The sequence below is a fragment of the Microcaecilia unicolor genome, chromosome 2 (assembly GCF_901765095.1).
Source record: "Microcaecilia unicolor chromosome 2, aMicUni1.1, whole genome shotgun sequence".
NCBI lineage: Eukaryota > Metazoa > Chordata > Amphibia > Gymnophiona > Siphonopidae > Microcaecilia > Microcaecilia unicolor.
In genome coordinates, this window is record NC_044032.1 from 363356222 (window position 1) to 363378670 (window position 22449).

Genomic DNA, 22449 nt, shown 5'->3' on the forward strand with positions numbered 1-22449 from the left:
TGGGTACAGCCTGCCCTCTCCAGAATAGCGGCCTTCACTTACACATAGGCGGTCGTCCTGCTAGAGCTGATGTCCTGAAAGGCAGTCTGGCTGCTACCGGTGAAAAGGTTCCCTAAATAGGCCGTCCATAATGCTTCCAGTCAATCAGATATGTAAGCAGTCCTCTCAAAGTTCATCAAAAACAAACAGTCGGATCATTTCTGGTACAATTTTCTTTAGCACCGGAACCAAGGGAGTGGTTTACACCCTGGGTGCCCGTAGTGCCAGGGAGTTGTGCTGTGTCTCCAATGAATTTTGCAACACCTGCTATTGCTCGCATTGCCTCTGTACAATGGTCTGCTGCCCTTCCACCATGTCCTGGAGCAGTCTTTCAATGTTATCTGTGCACCCTTAGCACACACTGCACAAGAAAAGAAACCAAAAATAAAATCTGCCTGTCTGGCACCAGAACCCAGGAGGCTACGTTTTCTTGTTTCTTCTATCAGGGTAAACTCATATCCTACCACCTGATCAATATGTACTAACGTGAACGAGGGCTTGGCCGGAGCCCGGATAGAACGGAGCCACACAGCAAGGCTAAGGTGAATGAAAATAATATTTATTAAAAGTGTGAGGGAAGAGATCCTGTTCAGTTCACAGGTGGGGGAGAAAATAATCACAAAACTGTTCCTTAGATGCACCACTGTTCTCTAGTGTACTGCCCCTGAAGGGCCATGGCATGTATTACTGTCTCTCAACACAGCAGTACACTTTACTTATCTCTGGCTTGGTGCCCAGAGTTATCAGTATACTGTAGTCTCTAGCAATTACTCAGGTGAAAATACAAATCTGCAAGGTTCCAAGTTGAACTTGGCCTACTTAACTGTGGCAGTTGCAGTTCACACATAGGTGGTGGAGGCATATGTGCTTCCCTCTGGGGCTGGGCCTCCTCAACCTAGCTATGGTCTTTTTGTATTTCCTAAGCCATGCCCTCCTAGCTCTGCCTCTCCTGTTTCTCTTCCCCCCCCTGGGCAGGACTGTGAGTCTTAAGGTGGCTCTGACACTATGAGGAAGTGTTACCGAGGGGAAGTGGCAGTGACCTATAGACTCCCTCACAACAGGGTATGGGCAGGGTGAACAAATTACACAGGCAGATTATAAATGCTATAATTCTTGTGTTTCATTTGCAATCTAGTCATCACCATTTACACCAACTCTATGACTTGTGTAAATGATCACACCTAAAATGTGGGCTCATTTCAGGCCCCTTGCTCTAGTATTACATAAAGAAAAGTATATGCCAAATAGATGTATTCTTGGTGCCCTTATTGAATTACCCCCATGAGGCTCATTCTATAAGCATAATAGCCAAAATTTTAGGTGTGATCGCTTAGTCCAATCACAAATTTGATAAAAATGCTCATGCTTATTTTGCAAAAGAATGCACATAAATTATAAGTTTGAAATCTACACATGTAACTCTGCACCTTGCCCATGTACCACCCAAATTCCCATTATATGAATACCCATCTGCATCTAGATACCTACTTATAGAATATTGCATAGCTAGAAAATGTTTATTTACCCACACATATGTCAAGGTACATGGGTCAATGACTAGAATAGGTGGGTCAGCACAGAGACTAACTCCCTCATAGCTCACATTTAGGCATTTAGTTATAATGTTCCAAGCATGCCCAGGTATTCCAATGTGTAGTTACGATTCTGTTACCACCTTGATTTTAATGTTAGATGCAACTCTCGGGGAAGTGGGCAGGATTGTGTGTGTGATTTATCCTGCTGTTTGCAGAGGACCCTTCACTGCAGAAAAGCAACGTTGTTTTCTCTATCAACATATATGAATCAGATATACAGGTAGAGTCTCTACAGCTGAAGGATGCTATGGATTACATCAAAACAACCTGGAAATTCATAACTGCCTTGCTGGGAGCTGTTTTTGGTATGTGAGATATAGTAGTCAATAGTTTAAAGTTACTCAGTTTTTGTGAAATCCAAGATGGCGGCTGAGTAGGAGGACATGTCCCGAGTCCCTCCGAGACACTACACCCAAAAAGACACGGACGCACACCCGTGCCAGACCAGTGTGAGAGCAGTGATCGATCGGGACTAGGGGCTGAGAAATCGGAGGCCAGGAGGTGCTGTTTTGAGGAGTCAAGGAGCGGGGAGAACTCGGAGAGCGTGCCCGTGCCTGCACGTGGCGGGCGCAGCGAATCGGCGACTTGGGGAGAGAGGTACAGCCGCAGTGGATGGGAAGATACAGCATTCAGCGCGAGCCGGGAGCGGTGGACCGGCGAGGGAGTCAGCGGCCGCTGAAGAGACAGTGAGCCGCTCTCGGAGCATTGGAGCCTAGAGGTGTCGGCGTCTTCCTGCGAGGTGGAGGCAGGGGCCTAATCTCGGTGAAGAGTGGAGGAGAATCACCGTTCCAGTGGAGAGGTCAGCTGAGGCATGGCTAGGAGAGGAGCTGCATGCTGCAGTGATGTGAAAGGTAGTGCAGCCCTTTATATAGAACATTACATTAACAGCACAGCTTTGACAATAAGACTGTCTGCAGCTGATTTTAGGCTGCTTTGGCCCATGCCCTGCTCCTGTCCTTTAAAAAAAAAAAAAAAGGAATGATTTTCTGAAGAGGAGCTTCTACAGATAGAGTGCAGGAGAAGAAAGGATTGGAAAAGACAGAAAAAGACTTGTGGGGTGCCTGCGGGTCACAGACTGAGGGGACAGCTTAAGTGCAGATCTCCATTGGGGCCTGGATCTGCCTGAGTGAATCCTATAGAATTAAGTGGCATTTGGAGGGGTGCCTCGAGGGGGAAGGGTCCCTGAGGAATGCCACCAAAGAAGGGATTGGAAAGATTCCGGTATTCAACAGAGCAAGGGGAAAAAACCTTGGTGGCATCGGCGGGGACTGAGAGGAGTGGAACAAAGACGGCAGCGAGTCCGGCGGGGGCCAGGGAGGACCAGGCTGAGGAGGGCCCTGAACCTGGTGATATCGCAAGAAGGGAAATGGCGGATTTTGGCAGGGGTCAGACAGAATATACAAACTGCCCTGAGAGAAATTAGGGCTGAAATGCGTGATTTGGGAACGCGTGGCGGTGAGGTGGAGGAGGGGATGGAGACGTTCAAGCAAGATGTGGGAAAACTCCGCAAAGTGGTGAACGAGGACACGCAGGAGCTACAACAACTCAGGGAGCAGGTGGAGGACCTGGAGAATAGGTCGTGCCGCAATAACTTGCGATTTAAGGGAATTCCTGACTCTGATATATTTAAAAATTGTGAAGCAGTGATTCGGGAACTGTGCGGGCTCATTTTGAATGGGGAGAAGGGGGCCCAAGTGCCGGACCTTGGCATTCAGAGAGCGCATAGAGTGGCTGGCCCGCAGCAAGATGCCCGCCAGAGGGACACTGTGGTGTGTTTTGCTGACTTTCCCATGAAGAAGAAGATATTGACCAAAGCAAGGCAGCAAAAAGAAATTATTTGGAAAAATTGTAAGATTGGTGTGTTCCAGGACTTGGCTTGGACTACACTGCAAAAGCGTCTTTCCTTCAGAGAAGCCACGACATATGAGGTCAAAGGGGGTCCGATATAAGTGGCTATTTCCATTCGGGATGTGGCTAACAGTGGATGGTAAATCCCGTAAAGTCAAGACTCTGGAAGAGGCATGGGCAACACTGCGTTCAGAATGGATTCGGTATGGCATAAGGTGGTGGAGCGGGGAAAGTCTTCTAACAAGCAGGCTTCCTGAGGGACCACAGATTTGTATGGACTGATGGTGAAATGCTCTAATCAGTGGGGAGGTTGGGTGGAGGAATGTGGGTTGTAGGAAAGTAAGGGATGTGGGTGAAGTAGGGTGCTGGGAGGGATAGGGATTAACGTTGGGGAGGTTATAGTTCGGGAGAGTGTGTGGATTCCGTGTGGGATGGCTGATTTACTAGGGATCAGTTGGAGCAGAGGAGTGCGGATTTGGAACAGGGAGGAGGGCAGAGATTGTGGGTGGGGAAGGGAAGGGAGAGACTTTATTGGTGGGAACATGAAATGTAAACAGGTAAATAACCAGGGAAGCATAGTAGAGTATTTAAGAGTATTTAAGGAGCTGGGTAGGTTGAAATGGGATGTGACGTTTTTGCAAGAAACTCATTTAAGATCGAGGGATGTTCACCTGTTGCGTTGTAGGCCTTTTTGGGAAGTGGTGGTACATCAGGGAATAGGGCCAAAATGGATGGGGGGAGTGGCTATCCTGATAAGACAAACTTGTGGTATTGTGATTAAAGAGGTGTTCTGGGATACTAGTGGGCGTTATGTGTGTATTAGAGGGTGGTTGCAGGGGAAGGAGTTGACATTGATTAATATTTATGCTCCAAATGTGGGGCAGAGGGACTTTTTTCAAACATTAAGGGCAGAAATCTCGGAATTTGGTCATCTTTAATTACGAGACTCTGCTGCCAGCTTTAGTGTACTCGTTCATCATGATCTTCCTTTCAATGCCTCTTATCTGCCTTCATGCCTATGTCAATCTCTTATCCATGCCACAGTTTATCTTTTGTTTGCCTATATGGCATTTTTTTTGTTTTTATATGTTTTTATTATTATGTATGTTTGTACTCTGCTCTGGATAAGGATGCAATATAAATGATAAATGAAAAATGTGCTGCCTCCTGCCTGAGCTTTTGTAGTAGCTACTGCTACAGTCTTAGCTCCAAAACAATGGGACGTTGCTTCCAGTTTTAGCTCCTTAATTTTGTTGTCAATTTTACTTTTTAATCATATAGGAGGTAATTCGATTAAGGGGTGATTTTGGCATTAAACATGAATTCTATAACAGCATCTGGGCACTCTGCTTCTGATATAGAATACTAGCCTAAGTTGGCATTTATGTACCTACATTTAGGCATGCCCACTGGGTGTAAATGCAAGTGCCTGTATGTGGCACTTTAGCACATAAATGACACTGTTCTATAACATGTGTGTGTAATTGTGGGAGACTCCCATGCCCCACCCATGCCTCTCCCTTGTGAACGACCCCTTGCATTTGCACACTATGGAGCCCTTTTTACGAAGCTGCGCTACAAAGTGCTGTGACTAGTGCATGGGTTTCCCCACCTTTAGTGTAGCTGTAAAATGGCTTGAGTTTTCATTTCCTCAATTAATGGCCATACGCTAATTTCCCAACCATGCGCTAATCAGTAGGTGCAAGGCAATGTAGCCTACTTTCCGGTAGAGGGGAGGGTGAGAGGCTACATGGTAGGTGAGAGGGAGAAATGTTGGACATAAAAGGTGAGAGGGGAGGGGCTGCATGGAGGGTGAGAGAGGGAGAATTGCTGGACATGGGATGGGGAGAGGAGGGGAGAATTGTTGGACATAAGGGTGGAGGGAAAGGAGAGATGCTGCATGGACGGTTAAGAGCGATGTGAGAGATGGAGAAATATTGGATATAAGGATGAGAGGGGAGGGGAGGGTGAGAGGAGTGAGAGGGAGAGATGTTGGACATAAAGGTGAGAGGAGGGGCTGCATGAGGGAGAATTGCTGGAGATGGGATGGGAAGAGGAGGGGAGAATTGTTGGACATAAGGGTGGAGGGAAAGGAGAGATGCTGCATGGAGGGTGAGAGGAGTGAGAGAGGGAAAATGTTGGACATAGGGGTGGAGAGGAGGGTGAGAGGCTGCATGGAGCGTGAGAAGCTGCATGGAGGGTGAGAGGGATGAGAGAGGGAGAAATGTTGGACATAGGGGTGGAGAGGAGGGTGAGAGGCTGCATGGAGCGTGAGAAGCTGCATGGAGGGTGCGAGGGATGAGAGAGGGAGAAATGTTGGACATAGGGGTGGAGAGGAGGGTGAGAGGCTGCATGGAGCGTGAGAAGCTGCATGGAGGGTGCGAGGGATGAGAGAGGGAGAAATGTTGGACATAGGGGTGGAGAGGAGCGTGAGAAGCTGCATGGAGGGTGCGAGGGATGAGAGAGGGAGAAATGTTGGACATAGGGGTGGAGGGGAGGGTAAGAGAACATAAGAACATAAATATAAGAGTAGCCATACTGGGTCAGACAAATGGTCCATCAAGCCCAGTATCCTGTTTCCAACAGTGGCCAAGCCAGGTCACAAGTATCTGGCAGAAACCCAAATCATGGCAACATTCCATGTTATAAATCCCAGGGATGCATGGAGGGTGAGAGAGGGAGAAATGTTGGACATTGGGGTGGAGGGGAGGGAGATGCCAGATATAAGGATGGAGGGGAGGGGGAGATGGTACACAGCAAAGAGAGGCAGAAATGTTGGACAAGGTAATGAAAAGGAGGAAGGGAGAAAATGCTGCATGAGGAGGGGGAAGAGAAATTTTGGACACAGGGGAGAGAGGCACAAATGTTGGACAAGGTAGTGGACAAGAAGAAAGGAGAAAATGCTGCATGGGGAGGGGGAAAAGAGATTTTGGGCACAAGGGAGGGAAAGAGAGAGATGGTGGACAATAGGAGAGAGGGAGACACTTTAGACATGGGGGTAGATGAGAGGGAGGGAGATATACACAGGAGGTGGAGAGGGGAAAACGAGGGAGATGTTGGATCCAGAAGCAGAAGGGAATGGAGAGATGCCGGACAGTGGAAGTGAGGGATGAGAGAGGGAGAAATGCTGAAGAAATGGGGGAGTGAGCAGGAGTGAAGACAGAAAGAACAGGGATATATCAGGCTATGAGAGGGGAGAAAGAAGAAGCAGCTGCTAGGCTAGCGGAGGTGTAGCCTAATGGTTAGTGCAACGGGCTTTGATCCTGGCGACCTGGGTTCAATTCCCACTGCAGCTCCTTGTGACCTTGGGGAAGTCACTTAACCCTCCATTACCCCAGGTAGAAAAACGATTGTAAGCCCTCTAGGGACAGAGAAAGTACCTGCATATAATGTGTACAGCACTACAGAAATGGTTAGTAGTAGTAAATGATAGAGGCCTAAAGAAACTGCTGTTACAAATTGCAGGCAGCTTCTTCCTATTGGCTGGCAGGACTGCATAGGCTAGAACTGGAAATACTACCATTGAATGAACTGTGCCCCAAGTATAAAATAAGTACATGTATATAATATGTAAACTGCTTTGATTATAACCACAGAAAGGCGGTATATCAAATCCCATCCTCCTTCCTTTCCCTAAAGGTTGATACTCTTCCTCCCTCCCCCAGATCCAACATCACTCCCTTCTCTTCCTTCCCTCCCTCTCCTCTTCCTCTGTCTTTCCTGGGAGTCCATTATCTCTCTCTTTTCCCTTCCTCCCTCTCATTGTCCAGCACCTCTCCCTCCCTCTCTTCCACGCCCATAAGCTGAAACACAAACTTGGTGGTGAACAGCACCAAGCTCTTCTCATGGCTGCTGGAGCTCACGGCCTCGGCCATAGTTTCCACTGGCCGGTGGCCCCTTCAGTTCTGCTTGTGAGTCTGCAGCTTACTCCCTTCCTCCCACCAGGGGTTTGGCATCTGCCCTCCCCCTCTCAATCCCACCTCCTCTGACATCACTTTCTATTTGGTCACGGGCGGGACAGGTCAGACAGAAAGCTTCAGACTACGCCACAGGCAGAATATGTGCAACTTCCTTTAAGGCAGACCAGTAGGTGGGGGAGGATGTCAGATTCTCCCCCCCCCCCCCCCGAGGACAGAGGTTCAGAGTGGAAGAGAGCAGAAGAGATGTTTGGAGGAGGCAGGAGAGGCTGCAACCTGATCGATTTTTTAAAATTGCAATTAATAATGCATTAACCACAAATTTGATTAACTTGCAGCCCTAAATTTTAGTAATATAAATAATAAATAAAATAAAAAGTAAATGTTATACTTGCCTATTACAGGTAGGTTATACTTGCCTATTACAGGTAGGTTAATCTGTTTAGATGTCTCTGATTCAGGATGATCCACGAAGGGGAGATCTTCCTCTTGTTTAACACTCAGTGAGAATACAGATGTTACAATTGGAAGGTCTGTGAACAGAAAACAAACAAGTCTAGAAGGCTGCAGAAAGCTCAAATATGATTTTATTACAAAACAGATTTTAGGTTTCCACACCATTGATGTTAATGACTTATCTACAGTGGTCTGAATATACGTGGAGGGGCATAATCAAACGGGGTGCCCAAGTTTTCCTGAGGGCGTCCTCACAGGAAGTCCCCACAAAGGGGTGGGGAAACCCGTATTATCGAAACAAGATGGACGTCCATCTTTCATTTCAATAATACAGTCAGGGACGTCCAAATCTTGAAATTTAGGTTGTCCCTAGAGATGGTCATCCCTAGACTTGGTCGTTTCTGATTTTCGGCGATAATGGAAACCAAGGACGTCCATCTCAGAAACGACCAAATGCAAGCCCTTTGGTCGTGGGAGGAGCCAGCATTTGTAGTGAACTGGTACCCCTGACATGTCAGGACACCAACTGGACATCTTAGGGGGCACTGCAGTGGACTTCATAAATTCCTCTCAGGAACATAGCTCCCTTGCCTTGTGTGCTGAGCCCCACAAAACCCACAACTGTACACCACTACAATAGCCCTTATGGGTGAAGGGGGAACCTAGATGTGGGTACAGTGGGTTTGTGGTGGGTTTTGGAGGTCTCGCTGTTTCCTCCACAAATGTAACAGGTGGGGGGTGGGGGGGGGGTGGGCCTGTGTCCGCCTTCTGAAGTGCATTGCACCCACTAAAACTGCTCCAGGGACCTGCATACTGCTGTCACAGACCTGAGTATGACATCTGAGGCTGGCAAAAAATATTTTGAAAGATATTTTCTGAGGGTGGGAGGGGGTTAGTGACCACTGGGGGAGTAAGGGGGAGTCATCCCCGATTCTCGGTCATCTGGTCAATTCGGGCACCTTTTTGCGCCTTGGTCATAAGAAAAACATGACCAGGTAAAGCCGTCCAAGTGCTTGTCAGGGATGCCCTTTTTTTTTCCCATTATGGGTCGAGGACGTCCATGTGTTAGGCACGCCCAAGTCCTCCTTTGCTACGCCTCCAATACGCCCCCTTGAACTTTGGCCGTCCCTGCGACGGAAAGCAGTTGGGGACATCCAAAATCGGCTTTCAATTATACAGATTTGGGCAACCCTGTGAGAAGGACGCCCATCTTCCGATTTATGGGTTTCCTCCTCTTTCGAAAATGAGCCCAAAATCCTTTTAACTCCAAAACATTACTTACTCATTCTGAGGTCATTCATGTTTTCTTTTCTCTCCCATTCACAGTGTTGTGTGAAATATTTCTCATCTTCCTTTTTAATCTTGAAGATAACATCAGGATTAAGAATTGAATAACCTGACAATAACAAATAGGAAAATGACATTTTAAATTATGTCATTAGAAGTCTCTGGGCGTTTTATCTTCCCTATTCTGATGCCAGTGTGGGTATACAGGTGCATATTTTCATGACAAGTCTGGTGAAAAGAGACCGCTGCAACCTGCCATCTGATAAGATTAGACCTTGGACAATTTCTGATATAGTCATTTCTGCTCATGATTAGAGGCACTGCAGGTGCCAATGTTCTCTGTAAGCAGGCACACTCCTGGGAAGATGAAGTCTCAGTTTCTTATTAAAAACATTCAAAAAGGGAAAAAAAAATCAAGCCTTGGGATTAAAAGATAACTCTACCTAGAGGACATAAGGGGGAGAAAGAATATTTGATCAGTGACATCTGGTTGCCTACAGGTGTAACATATTTAAGATCCAGGGCTTAATTTGTTGCCAAAAAAGGAAGTGAAACTGTGGGGCTGGGGGAGAGAAAGGTGGGCCGGAGTTAGGAGCATAGTCATTCTCTGCTGTGCTCCAAGGTCACGCCTCTCCATGAAGTAGAACAGATACTCTGGAATCTAAAAAGAAGTAGCAGAACCATGTTCCAGGCTGTCCCACCAGAAATTAATCCCTGTAAAGATCTAACATATCAAGCCTTTACACAGATGTTGTGGTTCTAAATCCCCCCTTCTCTACCCCATGTAAAAGACAGAATTCTCCAGCTGGTCACTTATGAAGCCTCTGGTTTAACAAAGAGTAGCATCTGTTCCTGCAACATTGGTGACTTTAACTGGGTCCTTGACAGTGGCATAGCTAGGGTAGTTGACACCCGGGGCCGGTCATTTTTTAACCCCCCCCCCCCCCCCCCACCACCAAATCCAGTACTAGGCATACCGAGAATACAAAACACTCAGGACCTATAGAGCAATTCTACCATACCATAAGCAGTAATTTGTACGAGTCACACAAGGAAAAGGAAAGCATCTTAAACACTACAGTGAGCACTAGAATATCAATTCACCTATTGTAAAACGAAAACAGACAGATTAGTACAGATCGTCAATCCTGCACAGTCAATGCCAACCGAAAGCCATGTCTTTTTCACAAACACAGATACACCCTAATCCTCTATAGAATAAGTAATCATAAACTTTCTATTTAGACAAAAATTAAACTGAGACCCTGCATACAATGCAACACCACAGAAACAGAAAATGTCCCCTAGTACTGTGCAAAGACAGCAGATGTAAATTTGAAAAAACTAACAAATACCAATCACCACTTTACAAATTAACAAACAGAAATAAAACAAATACAGAAAATAAAATAATACCATTTTATTGGACTAATACATTTAGCTTCCAGAGGCCAAAATCTCCTTCTTCAGGTCAATACAGTATAGTGCTGTTACAGTATCCTATCCTGACCTGAGGAAGGGGGTTTTGTTCTCTGAAAGTTAAGTCAAAATGTATTCAAATTAGTCCAATAAAAAGATTACCTTATTTACATGTTCTATTTATAAACATTTATTAACACAGCTACAATACTATATCCTAAAGCAAAAAAATAAAAAAATATATTTTATTTACAGTTTGTTGTCTCTGGTTTCTGCTTTCCTCATCTTCTTTTCACTGTCTTCCTTCCATCCAGCATCTGTCTTCGCTCTCTCTGCCATCCAGTGTCTGCCCTCTCTAATGTCCCTTCCATCCACTGTCTGCCCTCTCTCTCTGCCCCTTCCATCCACTGTCTGCCCCAGTCTGCCATCAACATCTGCCCTCTCTCTCTCCCTTCCAGCCACATCTGCGCTCTATCTCTGCCCCTTCCATCCACCTGGCCCATTCCTCTCCGAACTTGGACAGCCGTCCCCCTATCAGTGGAGAGGACTGGACCAGGGCCCCATCATTGTGAACCTCTAGCTCCAGGCTGACCTCTGGAAGCTGCCGGAGGAATTTTACGTTCTGGACGAAAGGGCTGTTGCTGTTTCTGAGAAAATCGGGACTTTGCAAAGCCCCCGACTCTACCAGGCCTGTATCTCTTTGCCTCCTTAAACCGCGGATGAAAGGCTCTCACCTGGCTCTTAGATTTTTCCTCAGGAAGTCGACCCTTGGACTCACCAAGACCCTTAACAATCTGTTCCAGTTTGTGACCAAACAGAAGTCTACCCTTAAAAGGCAACCGCGCCAACCGGGACTTAGAAGGCAAATCAGCAGCCCAATGCTTCAGCCAGATCCATCGCCTAGCTGAGGCCCTAAGGATATTGTGCAGTAGATCAGCCAAATATGCCAACCCCGACTCCAGGATAGGAAGAACCTCAATTAGCTCATCCGGGGACGCCGCCTTCTGGACCCAAGAAAGGCACGCTCTAGCCGCATACGAGCCGCATACCGAAGCTTGCGAGATCAAAGCGGCTACTTCAAAGGAAGATTTGACCGAAGCCTCGAGCTTTTTCTCTTGAGGGTCCCTGAGAGCCACTCCCCCCTCTACGGGCAATGCGGTCTTTTTAGCTACTGCTGAAATTAGTGAATCCACCACCGGCTGCCGTAGGGACTCTAAATCTTCTTGTCTCAACGGACAAAGCTTATCCATAGCTCGAGCCACCCTCAGACCAGCCTCACGAAAATCCCATTGAGCCCGAATAAGAACCTGCATGGCCTCATGGATATAAAAAGACTTTGGGGGGGGCCCTAGTGCCCGACATAATAGAAGAACTCACCGCAACCGGTACAGAGGGTTCTGGAGCACAGAGATTCAACATTTGCAAAGCCTGCACTATAAGAGAATGAAGCTCCTCTCTTCTGAAGAGTCTCGCCGCGGTGGGATCATCCCCTTCCCCTGCGGGGAGCTCTCCGTCCTCCAGGGCCTCTGGACATGACTCCCCTGACCCCTGGTCACCCTCACAATCTGAGCGGCCCGAATCACCGCCTGCAGGATCCTCCAGCTCCACACGAGACCTCTTGGAAGGCCTCTGAAGCAGCTGCGAGAACGAAGTCACCGGACCCTCTAAAACGGCCGCCGGATGGCATTCGCCCTCGGAGCGCATCAAAAACGCGTCGTGCATGAGAAGCACAAACTCAGGAGAAAAACCCGCGAATGTTGACGGTTCTGAAACCGAACCCGCGCCGGAGTGGTCTGCCGCGCCTCCAGCTGTTCCCGCTGAGGTACTCTCTTGCCCTGCAGTCCCCTGAGAGAAAATGGCGCTGGCAGATACACGCGTCGACCCAAGCCGCACTTTTCCCGCCAAGCCCGCCTCGATACCCGAGACCTCGGCGCCTCCTTCGCGGTCCTCAACATCCGTCCTGGACTTAAACAACGGCGCTGAACAAGCCTCGCAAACCCCTGATGCCGACCTACGAGCCCCGCAGCGCGAACAGCGCTTCACCGACTCTGACGGTACTGACATTGTAAACAGTCTTACTTACGTCCTCGTCTCAGCCCTGCTCACACTCCAGAAATGCTGAACTGAAAGCTGCTCAGTACTAGGCAAATTTCAGTGCTGGGGGCAAGGTCCGTTTAAAAGAGAAATCTTTTTTTTTTTTTTAAAGAGGCAGGAGACTCACAGTCATTTCCTGGAAATTCTTCAGGCTGACAGGGGGAGAAGGGTAGGGACCTGGCACCACCAGGTGTATCCCAAATGTGCTTTACCACCTCAACCCCACCAATAGCTCAACACACCCTAGGGAACGGGATAGGAGCTTTGGAACACAGAGCTGCACAGTATGCTCCTTCTACCTGCTAGATAGAGAGAATACTGAAGTTAATGTGGCTGCACATGCCCTCTAGAGGGAAACTACTGAGTTCTCTCTATCTAACCTGCTAGAGGAGGGGCATAACCCACAAGTCTCTGGATTGATCTGGGGACGCTATGGAATGGGAGATTATTCCAAAGTTGAGGACCTTGAACACTAAAGATGGCGTGTCTAGTATGTTCATGAATTATTTCTCGATAACTGGGAACAACTAACTGATTTAGTTGAGCGGATCTTAGAGTTTGTGTAGGGCAGTAAGGGATAAGACAACGGAAAAGATAGAGGGGTTGTCCAGTTTGCAACATTTTGAAGACAAGCAATAAAAGTTTATAGGTGACACGGTGGGTTACCGGAAGCCAATGGGCTTCCTTAGGAAATGGAGTAACGTGTTTACATTTATGGGAGTTAGAGATCAAACGAATAGCACTGTTTTGAATATTCTGAAGGTGGCGAATGTCTTTTACCTGAAGGGCCTTATAAAGGGAGTTACAGTAAACTATTTGCAAAATGACTAATGAATGAATTAATATATTTAGTGCAGATGGGAGTATCAGGGAATGAATAGAACGAATGAGTCGCATCTTGTAAAAGGAGCGTTTAATGACCTGAGAGAGTTGTGGAAGGAATGACAGAATGAAATCTATAAGTGTTCCTAGAATGTGAATGGTGTCAACTGGGACACTGGAGTGTTAGCAAGGAGAATTGGAATAGATAAGAGTAGGACCTGATTTATGTTGGAATAGTATGGTTTTAGACTTATTTGGGTTTAAAACTAATCTGTGTTTGAAGACATTTTTACAATTTGGATTGAAGGAGAAGAGACTCCCAAACAATTTCACAGTTCTTTCAATACATGCCATCCTATAATCAAATTCAAAATTGACTACTCCCCAGAAAAAGTCAATTTTTTAGACACCACAGTTTTCACCAGCAATGGCTTTATACAAATATTTATATACAGGAAACCTACAGACAGATGCAGCTACCTCCACAACTCCAGCTTTCACCCTTCACATACAGAAAAATCCATTATACACAAGATTCCATTGTATCTGCTCTGACTCAATAGCCAGACAAACAACTCAAAATCCTGACTGAATCCTTCAAACAAAAAGGCTACAACCCCAAAATAATCTCCAAGAATACTGCCTCTTCCCTTAAAATACCCAGAGAAAACCTATTGCAATACAAAAAAAAGAAAGCCACAGAGACAATCCCCCTTGTAGTGACATACAATCCAGAGCGAGAAAAATTGAGAAGAATTATTAAAGATCTACAGCCACTATTCCAAGAGGATGAATTACTGAAAGAGATTCCCAGCTCCACCAGTGCTGGCCTTCAGACAGCCACCTAATTAAAAACACAACTTAGTGAAAAGCAAGCTCCCAATACAAGCTCAAAAAGAAGAGACTGGCATACATCCTTGCAATATACCAAGCTGAAAACAGTGCCAACACATTTCACAGGATCTCACAGTCACTCACATGGGAAAAACATTGAGCATAAAGGGATCCTTCACATGCTCATCTTCAAATGTGGTATATACCATTCAATGTGCAACAGTGTGAAGAAGAATGCTATATTGGAGAAAAGACAGATGCTAAAGGCGAGATTTAATCTACACAGACATTATATGAAACATGACAATACCAACTAGGATGTCACCTCTGTGGGAGAACACTTTATAAAACCAGAACACTGCAGCAATGATTTTATGGTGAGAATACTAAAAGAAAACTTCCAGGAACGAAAGACCTTTGAAGTCCAAATAATTAAATATTTTGACACCCACCAGACAGGACTTAACAAAGATCTGAGTTTCCTATCCCACTATTCCTATATAATAATTCTCACCTACAACGTTCTGACGCTGCCTGGGACCATGGCTCACTCGGATGTGGTCTGCTACCTGCGGTAGATAACACTGATGTCATACATCCCTTCGAGTCTGCTGCTTTCCCTTCTCTTCGCTCTGATCTCTGACTCTGGTCCCACCCTTGCGGAAACAGGAAATGAGGGCGGGACCAGAGCGCAGTGCGAAGAGAAGGAAAGGCAGTAGACTTGCTGATCCTGCTCGCTCTTCAATGCTGCCGACGGGACCCCGGTAAGACAGGGGGAGAGGGGGGTTGGTGATTTTAGAGGGGGGGGGGACTGGCACTCGGAGGGAGGACAGAGCGAAGGAGAATGACAGAGGAAGGGAGGGGAGACTGCAACTCGGAGGGAGAACAGAGTGAAGGAGAGTGACAGAGAGAGGGAGGAAGCCATGGAAATCGGAGGGGAGGAAAGGGGGCCGTGGGACTTGGAGGGGACAGAGGGAGAGAGCGAGGGGGGGGAGGAAAACCTTGCTAGCGCCCGTTTCCTTTCGTACCAAAACGGGCTTTTTTTACTAGTAAACAATAAACTTCTACTGCTTTGTCATACTCTTATCAGCCATCCATCTCTCCCTGTCTCTCACCTAACCCACCCCACCCTCTTCCTGTGAGACTGTAACTGGAATGCTTTTGTGTTTCACTTATATATTCTGATATTTGTCAATATTTGCTTATTTCTGATCTGAAGAAGAGTTACCTCCGAAAGCTAATCAAAAATGTATGAAGTTAGTCCAATAAAAAGGTATGATCTTATTTCCTTTTCTATGTTTTGTTTTATTTTATTTCTATTTATTACCTTTAGAACACAAGAAAAGCCACGATGAGTCAGACTAAGATGCTGGGTCCGATGCATCTTTCATTGGACTCAGCATCTTATGTTCTTATAGAAACACAGAAATGTGCAAAAGGAATAAATAGTAGTTAATTAATAAATCCTGCAGTGTATCTGTGGAGGTAGGTGACAGATACACATATTTACCTTGTGATATCAAGAAGCGGTGAATCTCCATTATGACCTTCTTGTACAGCTCCTTCTGCCATTCTCCCAGAATGTTCCACTCTGCTTCCAAAAAATAAGCAGCAACATCACTGAACATGACAGATGCCTGTGTAAAGATTACAAAGTGAGGGTAGTTAGAGATTAAGCTAGTTTCTACAATGTTTCCCTATAGTTCAATTTCTCTAGAATAAAGTTAGGGGTCCTTTTACTAAGCTGCAACAAAAGGGGACCTGCACTGGCATCAGCGTATGTTTTTGACACACACTGAGGCCCCCTTTTACCACAGTGCGTAAAAGGCTGTGGTTAACAAATGGTCATGCGGCAAGTGAAGCACTTGCCGCACAGCCATTTCGGGGGCAGCACTTACCGCCACCCATTGAGGCTGTAGTAAGGGCTCTTGCGCTAAGCCGGAGGTAACCAGGCAACACGTGGCATTGCCCAATTACCGCCGGGTAAACACTGGCGCTACAAAAATAAAAAAAAATTTGTAGCGCCGGAATTGACGTATGCTGGGGGTGGGAACTACCACCGGGCTGCTGCGGTAGCCAGCGGTACTTTCTGTTTAAGCGAGTGGTAAGTGAAACTACCAGCCACTGACCCTGAATTCCAAAGCTTCTGATTCTGCTCTCTGATCAGACAAGCCTGGGCAGACTTGAAGAATCAGCTGCACACTATCACTGGATCAGTGAAATTTGACATGTGAAGCCAGACCAACTGAACACCTGGAAAGCACTCTATATTTGGGAGGCAAAAAGACTGAAAATACTATGAATTTAGGACTTTTATTATTATTCTTATGACAATGTCTTTTATTCCCTAGCACATGGAGTTCCAGGAAGTAATCTCCACTGAAGTTTGGTCAATCTTCAATCTTTCATCAATAAGGGGCCTATAAAGGTATATATTCTAATTCTCAATTTCTTAAAGAAAAAGATTTTTGCTAAAAAATTAAAAGCTTAAAAATGTATTAATGATTGACATCTGTAATAAATATATATAAATGCAAACAGAACACCCTTAGTGCCTTCCCTTCCCTTCACCTCTAACTATAATATATGTGCAATAAACTTTATTATCTGGCCTCTGTCAGCCAGACGAGCTCTCCAGTACACTATAGCATGAAGAGAGTTCAGTATTCTGTATAGATTGCCTGGTTTCCAGAGAAACACTGGGAGCCCTGGGTGCTGGCTGATTCAGTGGTTAGGAAGTGGAGGAGGAGGAGGAGGCATCAGCATACAAGGCTGGGATGCGTCAGTATTGGTCTGTGCAGACTGAATACAGAAGTAGCAGCTGATCAGCAGGTAAGACTGACAGAGGTCAGTGGGTGAGTGTACTGGGGACAGTTCTGGGAACAGTTAAAGAGAAAATACTTGTAAGACATAGAGGACCCAAGGCCCAAAGAGGGTCCTGGCCGTTTAAAGCACCTATCCGGGGCTAATTGGGCATTTTCAGCAACACTTAACTAGGACTAGGGGGCATGCGATGAAGCTACAATGCAGTAAATTTAAAACGAATCGGAGAAAGTTTTTCTTCACTCAACATGTAATTAAACTCTGGAATTCGTTGCTAGAGAATGTGGTAAAGGTGGTTAGCTTAGCAGAGTTTAAAAAAGGTTTGGACAGCTTCCTAAAGGAGAAGTCCATAGACCGTTATTAAATGGGCTTGGGGAAAATCCACTATTTCTGGGATAAGCAGTATAAAATGTTTTGTACATTTTTGGGATCTTGTCGGGTATTTATGACGTGGATTGGCCACTGTTGGAAACAGGATGCTGGGTTTGATGGACCTTTGGTCTTTCCCAGTATGGCAACTTATGTACTTATGTACAGTGCCACTGAAAATGCCCGGTTAGTGTCCAAACCGAAACCGGCTATTTTGCGGGTGTTCCAGGGGCAGAGCTGGCACTTAGCTGGTTAAGTGTCGAATTTGAGCACTTAACCAGCTAAGATAACTACATAAATTGGACCACCTAAAATGCAGCCCTTTCGTTATGTGGTTCTTTACAGCTAGTTAAGTGCCGAATTTCACACTTAAGCAGCTATGTTTTCGCCAGATCTGGAAATTCAATGCCTGAGCCTGGACATGACTCAGCACTGAATTTCTGGGTATAATGCCAGCAGCAGTCGGCAAAACACTGAACGCTGCCGGCTGCATGTTAGGCACAGAGTGTTACGTGTGTGAGATGAGATCTGAGTGTATGTTTGTAGAAGTGAGCGTGTATGCATGTAAATGTATGTACAACAGGGCTTCCCAAATGTTTTCCTGTGTGATCCCATTAAGTGGTTGAGAATTCACATGACTTCAAAAAATATTATTCAAAATACATATTAAACAGCACATTGATGATGATTCTTATAGATTCAGTAATATATATATATATGCTATCTAATACAGTGGTGGAAATAAGTATTTGATCCCTTGCTGATTTTGTAAGTTTGCCCACTGACAAAGACATGAGCAGCCCATAATTGAAGGGTAGGTTATTGGTAACAGTGAGAGATAGCACATCACAAATTAAATCCGGAAAATCACATTGTGGAAAGTATATGAATTTATTTGCATTCTGCAGAGGGAAATAAGTATTTAATCCCTCTGGCAAACAAGACCTAATACTTGGTGGCAAAACCCTTGTTGGCAAGCACAGCGGTCAGACGTCTTCTGTAGTTGATGATGAGGTTTGCACACATGTCAGGAGGAATTTTGGTCCACTCCTCTTTGCAGATCATCTCTAAATCATTAAGAGTTCTGGGCTGTCGCTTGGCAACTCGCAGCTTCAGCTCCCTCCATAAGTTTTCAATGGGAGTAAGGTCTGGTGACTGGCTAGGCCACTCCATGACCCTAATGTGCTTCTTCCTGAGCCACTCCTTTGTTGCCTTGGCTGTATGTTTTGGGTCATTGTTGTGCTGGAAGACCCAACCACGACCCATTTTTAAGGCCCTGGCGGAGGGAAGGAGGTTGTCACTCAGAATTGTACGGTACATGGCCCCATCCATTCTCCCATTGATGCGGTGAAGTAGTCCTGTGCCCTTAGCAGAGAAACACCCCCAAAACATAACATTTCCACCTCCATGCTTGACAGTAGGGACGGTGTTCTTTGGGTCATAGGCAGCATTTCTCTTCCTCCAAACACGGCGAGTTGAGTTCATGCCAAAGAGCTTAATTTTTGTCTCATCTGACCACAGCACCTTCTCCCAATCACTCTCGGCATCATCCAGGTGTTCACTGGCAAACTTCAGACGGGCCGTCACATGTGCCTTCCGGAGCAGGGGGACCTTGCGGGCACTGCAGGATTGCAATCCGTTATGTCGTAATGTGTTACCAATGGTTTTCGTGGTGACAGTGGTCCCAGCTGCCTTGAGATCATTGACAAGTTCCCCCCTTGTAGTTGTAGGCTGATTTCTAACCTTCCTCATGATCAAGGATACCCCACGAGGTGAGATTTTGCGTGGAGCCCCAGATCTTTGTCGATTGACAGTCATTTTGTACTTCTTCCATTTTCTTACTATGGCACCAACAGTTGTCTCCTTCTCGCCCAGCGTCTTACTGATGGTTTTGTAGCCCATTCCAGCCTTGTGCAGGTGTATGATCTTGTCCCTGACATCCTTAGACAGCTCCTTGCTCTTGGCCATTTTGTAGAGGTTAGAGTCTGACTGATTCACTGAGTCTGTGGACAGGTGTCTTTCATACAGGTGACCATTGCCGACAGCTGTCTGTCATGCAGGTAACGAGTTGATTTGGAGCATCTACCTGGTCTGTAGGGGCCAGATCTCTTACTGGTTGGTGGGGGATCAAATACTTATTTCCCTCTGCAGAATGCAAATAAATTCATATACTTTCCACAATGTGATTTTCCGGATTTAATTTGTGATGTGCTATCTCTCACTGTTACCAATAACCTACCCTTCAATTATGGGCTGCTCATGTCTTTGTCAGTGGGCAAACTTACAAAATCAGCAAGGGATCAAATACTTATTTCCACCACTGTATAATAATTTGCTCCTCCAACATTCCAATGTGTCTCACTGGGATTGTAACCACCTGCTGACATCACTCCTCCAACGTTCTCTGTCCCCCCTCCCTCCCAGTTCCATGGGACCCTGGAACTGGGAGGGAGGGACGGAGGGATAGAGGGAGGGGGGACCTGGAACTTAGAGGGAGGGGGCAGGGGAGAGATGCTGCACATGGATGGATGGATGGAGGGGGCAGGGCACAGAGGATGTTGCCTGCATATGGATGAATGCAGGGGGGAGAGAGCATAATGCAGGGGAGGGAGGGGACCCTGAAACTCGGAAGGAGGGAGGGGGACAACAACCCTGGAACTCGGAGGGAGGGAGGGGACGACGACCCTTGAACTCGGAGGGAGGGGGGACCCTGGCACACACTCTCATGCTCACACACACACTCTCTCTCTCACAGACACACTCGCACCCAGTCTCACTCTATCACTCACACACACTCGCACATTCACTCTCTCTCACACAGTCACTCTCACACACACTCTCTCAAACATACACACTCCAAGGAAAATCTTGCTAGCGCCCGCTTCATTTGTGTCAGAAACGGGCCTTTTTTACTAGTATAATGTAATAGAGGCGGAGTCAATACCTGGGAGTTTAAAAAGACAGGGCCAGGATGAGGTTAAGGAGAAGAACAGAAGCCCCAGAATACGCCTTTACTGAACACTTCTAGCTGCTGTGATCAGGCTGAGGTAAGCCAATCTTTTATTTGAATAATAATTATGAGCCTTGTTCTGAGATCTGGCTGGAGCCAGACCTGGCAGTACAAAGAGAGAAACTACAAACTGTAAATGGGGCGTAGCTGTCACAGGCCTTAGACTGTGTTTTGGTACCCTGTCAGCCACAAGCTCATGAAAAATCTTTTTCCCCTATGAAGATAAAAGACTTTACCTTTATTCTAGACCTGTGAAGGAACAGGCCTCAGATTTAAGTTAATAAAGCACTTATTACATGTTTTCAATCTTGTCCAGCTGTGTTATTGACCGGGCCACTCCGTAACCTTCACCCGAGATCTCATAAGCATCTATATCTTTCTTGACCAAGGTAATAGAGGAAATAGTGGTAGCATAGCTGGTTGAGTTTTTGGACCAGCATGATCTTCTTTATTATACTCTGTCAGGTTTCAGAAGAGGATTTAGTACTGAAACTATTCTGTCTGCATTGGCATCCAAGACTAGAAGAGCGCTCAGTTTGGGTAGACAGGTTCTGCTGCTCCAGTTTGATATGTTGAGCGCTTTTGACTTGGTGGATTATGACATCTTATTAAATGTAATGAGTGGACTCGGCATAGCTGGACGGGTTTAAAGATTTTCTTATTAACAGAAAATATCAGGCAAAAATGAAGGGAGAGCTCTCTCAAGAATGGTCACGAACATGCGGTGTACTGCAGGGCTTCCCACTGTCACCAACCTTATTTAATACTAGTAAAAAAGCCCCGTTTCTGATGCAAATGAAACGGGGGGCTAGCAATGTTTTCTTCTGTGTGCATGTGGGAGTGTGTGTGTCCCTGCCCTCTGGCCTCTCTCCCCTCCCCCCTCTGAGTCCTTCACTGTTACAGAGCCAGCGATTTGATTTCGTGCTCTGCTGTTTTCCTTCACTGACTGTGTTACAGAGAGGGCGGGGCAGACACTCATAGGGAAACCGGATATCTCGCCCCCTTCACACTTCCGGCTGGAGGCTTCATAGAACGTTGGTGTTGCCTTTTATATAGAGAGATGATGATGGCCCCTCTGGGGCATAGGTTAGAGGCTTTGGAATTGCAGCCATTCATCTATGCCGATGACATCACCACTCTTTTGATGGTGATATTTCACTTATAAACAAGTCTTGGATTGTCTCCAGTCCTGGGCAAGGTATGTTAGACTGAAAATGAACATTGAGAAGACTTAAGTTTTTGCTTATCAATCACTCTCGTAATTTGAATTTAACTGACAATGTTGTAATTGACGGGATTACTTGTAAGTTAGAATCACAGTTGAAAATCCTAGTGGTAATTTTAGATAGCACACTCTCTTTTGAACCTCATGTTCATATGTTCTCCATCAAGGTGTTTAGATTATTATGGAAGCTGAGAAGTATAAGCGCATATTTCAAAACAGATGCCTTCCGCTCGAAAGTACAATTACACTGGGTCATTTGGAAAATTGCAATATTATTTATGAGGGTTGTTCCGTAGCTATTTTTTGTAGGCTGATTCAATTACTACAGAATATCGCAGCCAGTTTAATTTTAAGACTTTAGATTTGAGTGCGCTAAACCTCTATTCACAAAGCTTCGCTGGCTGCCAATTGAAGCTCGTGCACTTTTTAAACTGTGTTGTTTGGTGTTTTCTATCTTGTATGGTTCATTCCCATTATACATGATATCCTTGATTATGCTATTAGGTAAGAATTATGTATCTAGCTCACAGCACTATTTGAATTTACAATTTCCATCCCCTCTAGGGATTAAATATAAAATTCAGTTAGAAAAGTCTTTTACTTATCAAGCAGCCAAGTGGTGGAACAGGTTACCAAGTTATAATAGTCATCAGTCCAATTATGCTATTTTTCAAAAAGATTTGAAAACTTGGTCGTTTTAGAAGTTGGTAC

The 22449-nt window shown here is 45.8% G+C and overlaps 1 protein-coding gene across 3 annotated transcripts in view; it reads right to left on the reverse strand.

Annotated features, from left to right (window-relative positions):
• The window catches only part of LOC115463760 (gastrula zinc finger protein XlCGF26.1-like), a 34145-nt gene that overhangs the window by 8687 nt on the left and 3009 nt on the right, over positions 1-22449 (reverse strand). For 2 of the 3 annotated variants that reach the window (XM_030194512.1, XM_030194511.1), the window contains exons 2-4: positions 15822-15948; positions 9138-9251; positions 7819-7932 (exon numbers count right to left, since the gene is read on the reverse strand). In XM_030194512.1, coding sequence (XP_030050372.1) covers positions 7819-7932; positions 9138-9251; positions 15822-15948 — 355 coding nt within the window. Of the gene's footprint in view, positions 1-42; positions 149-7818; positions 7933-9137; positions 9252-15821; positions 15949-22449 lie in introns of those variants that run through there. The other variant, XM_030194513.1, reaches the window with a different exon arrangement.